The sequence below is a fragment of the Brienomyrus brachyistius genome, chromosome 2, assembly GCF_023856365.1.
Source record: "Brienomyrus brachyistius isolate T26 chromosome 2, BBRACH_0.4, whole genome shotgun sequence".
NCBI lineage: Eukaryota > Metazoa > Chordata > Actinopteri > Osteoglossiformes > Mormyridae > Brienomyrus > Brienomyrus brachyistius.
Window position 1 is genome coordinate 46,656,957 of NC_064534.1, and position 10,498 is coordinate 46,667,454.

A 10,498-nucleotide genomic window follows, 5' to 3' on the forward strand; every position below is an offset into this window, starting at 1 on the left:
GGCTCAGCGCCATAATATACAACTGGGATGAGTTTATAAAGCTTACATTTGTTGAATAAAATCTGGTATCAAATGGGTTGATTTATCTACACTGTACAAGCACACACTCACATGAGACCTGAGTGGCCATTTACATTTTAATGACTGACAATACGTGGCCTAAAAGAGTGAAGTGAAAGGAGATCCTGTTTGGACAGAAGGAAGACCACCTCAATCGCCCTACAGGGGCACAGAGGATATAGCGAACTGTGGTTTCCATGGAGATCTAGCAAATTTGACAAAGCACAAAAGCTATTAGTGGTGTTGCAAGCTTTTCTCGGGCTTGGTCTAAAAGGCTGCAGAACGAGGGTGGGAGGTCGTCAGGTGTTCTTATGACGGTAAAACTTGCGTGACATGCAGCTTTTGACATCTGTCCTGTAGGGCAGCCCCTCAAACTGCACTCCCATTCAGGCGGCTTTCAACCTCTAAAATGTCTGAAAATGACTAACTCACTTTGTCGGTATAAAACTCTGGGTATCCAGTGCTGCCTGCGTTACTTTCCTAACTGCAGTGCCTGCAAGTGAAGTAGACCACTAAAGTTTAAGCAAAATTTCAATTTCAAAGAGCCAAAGTAAAATTTCCAGACAAGGAACTTACCTGCCAATTTATTATAATTTAAAAAGCACATACTGGTTCCTCCATTTCACTCAGTCTGACAGGCAGTATTCTTGATAAAGCATGCCGGGTGCACTCACATACCATTATAACCCATCAAATCAAAACAAATTCTTTGAAAAGAATATCAAATGAATAATCCAGATAATCACAATAAAGCAAACTAAACAGAACACAGGGACTTAAGGATGACCTTAATTCAATATACAAATGCATGCAAGAAAATGCTCCAAAATGCAGTGGGCCCTTTCATTCCCACATACGCGAAAGGATACCATAAAGCAGACCTCCTGGATGATGGCCTTATTCTTTTCTTCCTCATTGGACAATAACCTCTGAAAATACACACAGAACACCAAGCACAGGTTAGATGCAAAGAAATGGAAAACACTGGTAAATGTCACTAGTGCTCAAAAAAAAAAAAAAATAATCAATGGAGATTCTTTAAAAAACATAATTTAAAGCTCATGAAAGGGACAAGGACAGACCAATATCACATAAAAGTTAGTCTAAATGTAAAACAAGTTTTTACAAAGACATTTAAATGCATAGATTAGAAATATTCTTGAATCAGTCATGAACATACCATTGTCTCTAAAGCTTCCTATTTAGCAGACTATTAATGCAGTTTGAAATACTACAAATCATTCACTACACTGATGACACTTCTGTATGATAAATGTGCCACAAGTTTTACGGAAAACACCACTTTGAGGAAACATTGGATTTTCAACAATCTAAACATTAATATGTGAACAGATTCACGGGATTTGTCAGAAGAGAACCAATGGTAGCCAATCAAACTCCTTCATGTCTGCAGGAAGAGCTAGTCGTCACTCTGCTGCAGCTATGAATTGCTTTGTTGAATTATTTAGTTGGAAAGTCGGTGTATTCGCCTTGTGTTTCCTGGGAAAAAAGTTCCCAAACTCACAAGTGTCCCTACCCATTCCATAAGTCAGTTATTCTTACCTCCAGGTGACCTCATTATCCTAAACAACTACTTTTCACGTCCATAACTAGGTGAAGACGATGTGCGTAATATATAGAAAATAATGGAATATTCTCGTCTATTCAATAAATGGTATCGGAACCACTTCCCTAGAAGTCAGACAAACAATTGATCGCCATGGTCCTTGGAGTCAATGTGAAGGTTTTGCATTTGCAAAAGTACAAAGTGTTACTTCTCTCCAGATGTGTATTGACTCAGGCTACATGTTAATAAGTAACAACCTCCACAAATTGTCTTTCAAACTTCTTGGTTCATGAAGTGTAACTCAGCACCTTTGTCTTGGGTCCACAGCCTTCTGCTACTTAATAACTCAGTCCTACCAAAATCCCTGGGAGGAGGAAATTACAAGTCTAGTATGTAGTCAGAACAATAACAGTGTAATCTACAGACAGCCCCCATACCAAATCCCTACTCCTCCCATACCCCCCAACCTCTCTAACACCACACTAGGTTGAACAGTATCTAATTTTTCAATCCGTCATATAATTCATATATTATATTGTGGTATAAGGTATTTTAGCGGTATGACCTTCCAAAAGCAATGATATTCCAATATTTTGGCAGAGGGGCCCCCCAGGATAAGATTAGGCAACGGAGAGGAGGGAGTTCACCTTCAATATATTTTGCTGAATGAAAATACTACCCAAAAAAACTAAGGTAAACTGCAAACACTGCAGTACACCATATTACTATAATACCACCCAAGCATCCCCTATACACTCTCCACAGCTCTCATAAAAACTTCTTAGTACAAGCTGACCTTCATCTGATGTATCTCAGTGTAATCAGGTTCATCAAATCTGTGTCTGTTGCTGTCCTTTCAGGTGCCACCACTGACCTGAACTAGGACTAAATTATACAATAAACATAAGAACAGAAGAAATTTACAAATGAGAGGAGGCCATTCAGCCCATTAAGCTCGTTTGGGGAGAACTTAACAGCTCAGAGTTGTTAAAATCTTATTTTGGCTCTGATTTAAATGAACCCAGGGTTTTATCTTGCACTACATGAACAGGAAGACAGTCCATACACTAAACGCTGTGTAAAGAAGTTCTTCCACAAATTCAGTTTAAAATGTTCTCCCGCTAATTTACACCTATGGCCACGAGTTCTAGTATTTAAACTAATATTGAAGTAGCCATTTGGCTGAACAGCATCCAGACCTGTTAGAATCTTATATACCTGGATCATATCCCCCCTTTAGTCTCCTTTGCTCGAGGCTAAACAGATTTGGCTCAGTTGACCTCTCATCATAAGACATTCCTCTATGACCAGGAATCATTCTTGTAGCCCTATGTTGAAACTTTTCCAAGGCAGCAATGTCCTTCTTAAGGTATGGTGACCAAACCTGCACACAATATTCTAGGTGGGGTCGTACCAAAGAATTGTATAATTGTAGCATCACCTCCCTTGATGTAAACTCCACACACCTAGAGATGTAACCCAACATCCTATTGGCCTTTTTTATTGCTTCCCCTCACTGGCGAGAGTGGGACACGGAAGCATCAACATACACACCGAGGTCTTTCTCATAATCAGCTACCTTTATTTCAGTGGAACCCATAAAATATCTGTACTTTATATTTTTGCTTCCTGCATGGATTACCTTACATTTGTCTACGTAAAATTTCATCTGCCATGTATCAGCCCAGTCGCTAATTAAATCAAGATCCTGTTATAGCCTCCATGCTGCTAGTTCAGTATCAGCTACACCACCCACCTTGGTGTCGTCTGCAAATTTGACCAGTTTACTGTATGAATTGGTGTCAATATCATTAATGTAAAATAGGAACAATAGTGGTCCTAAAATTGAACCCTGCGGTACCCCACTATGAAAGTAGGCCCACTGTGACTTTGTGCCTCTAATAACTACTCGCTGCTTCCTATCTGTTAACCAGTTTTCGATCCAAGTTGCTACAGTTTCTGAAATCCTTGCAGTTTTGATCTTAAGCAAGAGCCATTTGTGGGGGACATCAAAGGCCTTCTGGAAATCTAAGTAGATCACATCATAGCCCTTTCTGTGATCAATTTCTCCTGTAGCTTCCTCAAAGAACTCAAGTAGATTAGTTAAACAGGACCTACCTCTCCTAAATCCATGTTGGCTATCCCTCAGAATGTTATTAGAATCCAGATAATCTACCATTTTCACTTGGATAATAGCTTCCATTATTTTTCCTGTTATGCAAGTTAAGATGATTGGTCTATAGTTTGTTGGATTACTTCTATCCCCTTTTTTGAATATGGGCGTTATATTAGCATGCTTTCAATCAGAAGGTACCACACCAGTAGATAAGGATTTCTGTAATAGTAAAGTTACCCAAAGGCAAATCTCACTGACCAACTCCTAATAAAATTTGCCAAGCTAGTGGGAGGGGGAGGGTTAAAATTCATATAATTTCAGTACCACTGACCTGTGCAATGCTCATAAAAAGTTTGCGAAAGACCCATGGAATACTTTTGCTGAATACTTTTTAATGTTCATAAGGTCAAGTGTCTTCTGGGGTGACACTTCCCTTTGCTGTCACAAAGCGACGTTGCTTCAGTCTTAGTACAAATCTGATAGGGCTCAGATCTTCACCCAAACAATGTGCCTGCAAAGTCTGCAAAAGATCCAACAATTTTCAAGTTATCAAGCTGTAATATGAAGTGTCTGCCTGTTGCTATCACTATGTGCTGCTGCTTCGGTTTTGGGACAATCTGTTTGAAAAGTTCCACTCCGTAACAAACACGATGTCTCTTCAAAGTTGATAAAAAATACCTTATGTGTACCTGTCCAGGGAGTACAATTACAAGGCGACACACATAACTAAATGTATTTTACTGAACTCAGCACAAGCATAACAGATTCCAATGGAGGAAAAATCAGTTTCTGAACAGCTCATGACAGCAGTATACTTGGTACTCAGATATTTTTGTTCCATTAGCGTTAGGTGAGCAGGGCTCCTGACTAACTTTTTCAGTGATGGCACTAGTGTTACCAATATTTGCATTTGAGTGCAGCCATGCGGCGGGTGATACTTCAGGACCACACTAGTCTGAATGGACTAGTGCCAATCCTGCCACCAACCCCCAAGTTTTTCCCTGTAAGTTGGAGGACCTCCTGATAGGGCTGGATGTAGATTAACGTCATACCCAAGATGAAGCAATTGCAGGTTAAATTAAGTGCCTTGCTCAGAGGGCCAACAGAGTAGAATCACTCCGAGCATTCACGGAATTTGAACCAGCAACCTTCCAGTTGCTGGCACAGATCCCTAGACACAGAGCCATCATTAGGGATTTTGTTAGGACTGTGTTAGTAAGCAGCAGAAGGCTGTGGGCCTAAGACAAAGGGCAGATGATTTGTGAATGTGACAATTTGCGAATAATAGTCAAGCACCCCTAGCCTCTACAATAACATAAAAAGTCTACTTATTACCAATTTCTAAACAAACAGTACTGTACTCTATGCATGTCAAATAACTGTCAAAACCCTTTTAAATAATATACAAACCATCTAAATTATACCACAGTATGTACGAGGTTACTACTGTACATAGTAGGGAGTACATAGGGAGTACATAGTACATACTGGACATAGGGAGCATTCCGTTTCAGATTTTTGAAATCTCTCATCAACCTCCAAAACAAATTCTCATTTAATTGTTCACGACCAACACCCCAGTGACAAAAACTGTAAAAGTCAAATGCACAAATGTGAAGCGGTTACTGTATATGGATCAAAACATTAACTTTAATAACTGTCATCATCACCTTCTCATTTTGTTTTTAAAATAATCAGCTACAAACCTCTTCATTTTTGGAATATGTTCACACCACAGCTAAAGGAATTTTTTTGCGTGTTTTATCATCGGTGCACATACATGTACGCACTCCCAAGTGCAGGTAGGGAGAGACCAGCTCAAAAGAGACACACAAAGCCAGTGAAGAAAAACTTTCAATTGCAATTCTTTAATGCAGCACCCGTGTCAGACCAAAACATCCTAATGATCATCATACACTCGCACAGAGATGCGACCACCTGAAATTTAATGATCGCGGTCTGAAACCCTGGCAGGACCTACAAGGTGGTATTTCCAAGCACCCTACATGTTACAAACCTGGCCAGAAAACAGCAGACATGCTGCTAAGAAAGGAGAGAAAGAGGACAAAAGAAATTATTCTAATTCTTTTTGTGTGGCCACAAAGGGAGATGACCTTGTGGAAGACATAGTACCTTGAGAGCATATTCTTTGTTGCTGGTGACATTCTGTGCTTCATACACAAAGGCGAATCCACCTGCAAACCAAGAGAAACAGAAAACCTAGTTATACATATTTAACAATGGTTATAATCACAACTGCTGCCACTACTTCCTGCTAGGAAGCCTCCAGTACATGGCAGCTTCCCTTCTATGACAGCTGAGGCATGATGTTTGCATTCAGGTCAGAGGCTTCTTCAAAGAATCTCTGTACCCAGGCAGAGGAGAATCTGAACGACACACACCCAGCTGGGTAAATCAGGTCACGGGTATGTACAGGCGAGTGAATACAGAGAAACCAAGATGCCTGGTAAGAACAGGCCCAGCAGAAGACAGTCCAAGCAAGGGTACAGAACTTTTAAGGAATCATGCATGTCGATAGTGTCTGGTCAAGGAATTAGGTTGTGTTTGTTGTGTGACAAAATTCTGTGTTCTTGCTGTTGAAAATTCCACCAATGGCCCCACCATTACTGGGGAGAGGCTTCCTGTGTTAAGCTAAATTAACAATTTCAAATACGGACAATCCCCATGGCAACAGAGACAATTCAATGCAAGGTGCACTTGAATGGTAGCACAATGTAATGACACAGGTAACATGTAAGTGTCCACATTATTGCAATGCAACTGGTTGAGAGGCTTAAATTTTAGGATCCTCTTCAGTGTCCAACAAGAAATGAATCTGAGATTAGTGCCAGGCGGCATTCTGTTAAACACCTCTAAGGATCTTGAGTTTTAGAGCAACCAAAATGTAATCATTACAGAATTCATGAGATTATATGCTTTCATTTCTCATAGCTAACAACAAGAAACCTGCAAATTCTTACAATTCATATGAACAGGGCTTCGGGCATCCCCCAACCACAACAGCTTCAATAATTAATCCATTACAAATAAAAGGCATATAAATGTTGGTGCATACCCCCAAAAACGGAGTAACTCGGACAAGGAGCCATTAGAAGAGGAGAGGTCAGTAGCCCCAGACAATGCACCTTCAGGTGTCATATAATACTCACTGTGGAAACACAGGCAGTGTGGGACTGAGCCAGGGTAACCATGGCGACATATCACATGAGCCAAAAGAAAACAGCTTTTTGGGTCTCACGTTTCGAAGAATGCCAAAAGACACTCCAGAAACAGGGCTCATGGAAATTAAAGAAACTGAGAGGATTACAGCGGCAAGAGAGAAGAGAGCGAGGCCTCACTTACTACTCTAACGCATGTTTTCATATTGCTGAGGGAGAACACCAAACAAACCCTCACAAAGTGTAAGCAGGCCTTTACAAACACCCACAGGCACAAAACACACTTGTTAATCCCCGGAGGAATCATGAGCGCCACAGGCCCTCAGTGACATGGAACGCTTAAGAAACCCCGTAAAAGCAAGTAAAAGGGAGAGAGTGGGGGAAAGATAAATAATCGAACAAAAAATAATCCATTTTATAAGAAAGACTTCCTTTGCGCTCATATTTAAGTATACAAACAGAAAAATCCATCATATGTTTAGGATCTGGGACCTGCAAAGCAGCAAAAAGTTGTTTGAGTCATTTTGTATCTTTCTACTTTCGCTGCTTCGGAACACTATCTGGATTTGCTGGACAGTGTGCTGGACAGTGTGCTGGACAGTGTGCTGGACAGTGTGCTGGACAGTGTGCTGGACAGTGTGCTGGACAGTGCCATTATCAAATCCGTAGCATGCCAAGAGTGCAGAGATGCACCCTGGGAATCAGTGTTTAAATGGCAGTAGATGATCTTACAGTAGGGGGGTAAATGGCTTGAGCTAAATGGCGAACAAATTCAACTAAATGTCAAAAATGCCTTCATTTCAAGCCAATGGCATGCAGGACAGCCAGTAGCTAGAGGGGCATCTGGTTGTGCTCTTGGCAGATACAGCAGAGGGTCTGTGATGCCAGCCAGATACCAAGCTGATAACCACTTCCTGATTGCATGTCCTTTATGTAAATGCAATTTTGTGATAAACATACACATGACCTTCCAATCATTTATCACGAAAGTGAAGGTCCATCCTAACATTTTCCATAAGTAATAATACAATGAAGGGTCAAAGTGTACAAAGCAAAAGTCAGGAGACAGCCTGGAAATAATGCTGATCCATAACATGGCACACAGAGAAACAGAGAAACAGACAGAGAGAGACAGACAGAGAGAGAGACTCAACATGCAATTTAGAGACACTAATTCACCTAAACAGGTCTTTTTGGACTGCAGAAGAAATCCAGAGTATGTGGAGGAAAGTAAAATTTCACTTAAGATAATCTGTACGAATCTGTTGTTTACAGTTGCAAATATAATGCAACACAATTCATAAACCTACAAATCTAACTTTCTTATGACAACAAACTCACACCTAATGACTAATGCATTTTTTTTTTACAAACCAGAGCAGGCATGAGACAGCCATTCAAAGTTTTATGTCACACTATTTCTAAGAAGACAAGGAGAAGTGCAGAAATATCTTTGTGAAAATCTTGATAAAAACCTAACATACACACCATTTTCACTTCTCTGCTTCTCCATTTCTTGGAGAACCAGTTATGTTTCTTTAGACTATTTTTCAAAAATTAATGTTAAATGAATTCCATAGTCAGAAAGCATTTCTCAGTTGATAGATGTGCCACGGCAGCTGATGCCTGGTGTGTGGCCACAATCACAAAACAGCAGATGATGATCCGTTAGACTCCATTTCCGCAAATGGCAGTTCAGCTCAGAGTAAGCCTACTCTGTGTGGTGTTGACTGAAATTTCCAGCTTAATAATTACAAGCTTTTCACAAGGTGGGCCTGTAAGCATTGCTTATACTTTAGTCACAGAAGACTGAACAGTCAAAAAGTCAAATGAAAAGTCAATTCAGAGCTCTACACACACACTGATGAGAAAAAAAGGTATTTAAGGTTTGTAAGTGGAGGCTGACATTACAGGGTGCTGTGTTTCCTCTAAGGTAAAAGGCAAGGAGGTCACTTGATTGCTGCAGTGTGACCGCCATTCCCCTACCCTCCATTAAGTGCTGCATGCCGGACAGCAAGACAAGCATCGTCGCATCACACGTTAATCAACCTTACGAAGGTAAACCTGAGAGTGTTTTGACTGATGCTGATTGACACCGTATGACAGCCATTAGATGTTTCTTTATTTAACCTCTCATATTTGTTGTGGATATGGATATGTCAAATTTTGAAGGGCTCTGGAGGCACCATTGTTCATTTTGATTTCAGCAAAATTCTACTTAAACTGAAAACACTGACCTCAAGTTTAACCAAAGGTTCCTGGTTAACCCACATAAATTGTCAGTAGCTGTAAATGTGAGTTAAGCCAGAATGAGAATGTATAACAATAAAACACAGGCACAGCTGGATACAGAATAGAGGGGTGACTGCTACTCCATGGTAAAAAGGCCAGAAGTTAGCAGCAAAATATCGTAAGAGATACAGCTGATATTCACTAAAGCGGGATACATCTACAAGTGTAAAAATAATGACATATTGTCATATGTTAGTCTATCTCCCTAAAACAAAACAGTATCCCCAAGGACTGGGTTGGGATACACTGGCATAGACAAAACTTTTCTGGTGTCACTGATTCAGTACAAGTATTTGATACTGAATTCACTCCATATTATTTGATAATTAAAAACAACTACACGTCTGTATTTCACAAAGAAAAACTACAAGTGTCAAAATTTCAATATGAGTGCCCACAAAGACAGCAAATCAAAAAACAAACTATTTTATACTTCGCAGTTTTATTTCCCTGATGCTTACACCTGAATCAGCCTCTGTCATAAACAAACTGGTACATCCGGTGCATTTTTCAGCCAACAGTGACACAGAGTGATACGTGCAAAGTACCTGTAGAGCTTCTAACGCTATTAATGTAGCAAAGGATAACAGCCTGAGAACAGCCTGGGCACCTACTCCATTGAGAGAAATTAAACAGGATACAGTAATTCATTTCTAGTGACTTCTAGTGAGGCAAAGAAATGCAATTAAAAACTGTGAGGTTTGATTACATATCCTTCCAGCAGGTTTATCTTACGTTGAAGGGAACAACACCGGCCCGGTCGTGACAGACCAGCAGCAAACGCAGCTACCTGCCCACGTAGACGCAGCCCTCCACACGGCTGCTCACCGGTCAATGAATAGCTTTCATTTTAAACGAAATGCCAAAGACGTTGTAAACCGCCGCCGCTTACCTTCCGCGATAACCCGCTTTATTCTCAGCTTCATGTCACCGAGCTCCACGGTTTGCCCCACGAAGTCATTCTGATCCCGGCTGGCGGCTCCAGCTGAGCCGGGCCCGGCCAGGAAATCAAGTGCCGACTGGAACAGGGACATCTTGTCCGGCGTCTCCCACCGGGAGAGCGCAGCGAGCTATTCTAGCGTAACACGCGCAAGTATTAAAGGTCAAAATGAATGACTGAAATCCGACGAGCGAATGACCGGTACGCGGCTGTAAATGGTTGAATCCGTCGGTCAGATGCCCCCTTCGTGCTGCTCCGCTGGAACAGCCGTCATCTTCGCCGGCGCACTTCCGCGAGACGGTGGCGTAACGCGTGACGTCAGTGCGAGCCCAATCGCTCTCTTC

The 10,498-nt window shown here is 41.1% G+C and overlaps 1 protein-coding gene across 1 annotated transcript in view; it reads right to left on the bottom strand.

Annotated features, from left to right (window-relative positions):
* The window catches only part of gak (cyclin G associated kinase), a 39,201-nt gene extending 28,729 nt beyond the window's left edge, over window positions 1-10,472 (bottom strand). The window contains exons 1-3 of the mRNA XM_048996417.1: window positions 10,107-10,472; window positions 5,877-5,938; window positions 930-989 (exon numbers count right to left, since the gene is read on the bottom strand). Of these exons, the coding sequence (XP_048852374.1) occupies window positions 930-989; window positions 5,877-5,938; window positions 10,107-10,248 (264 nt within the window). The 5' untranslated portion in view covers window positions 10,249-10,472. The remainder of the gene's footprint in view (window positions 1-929; window positions 990-5,876; window positions 5,939-10,106) is intronic.
* Window positions 10,473-10,498: the final 26 nt, after the last annotated feature.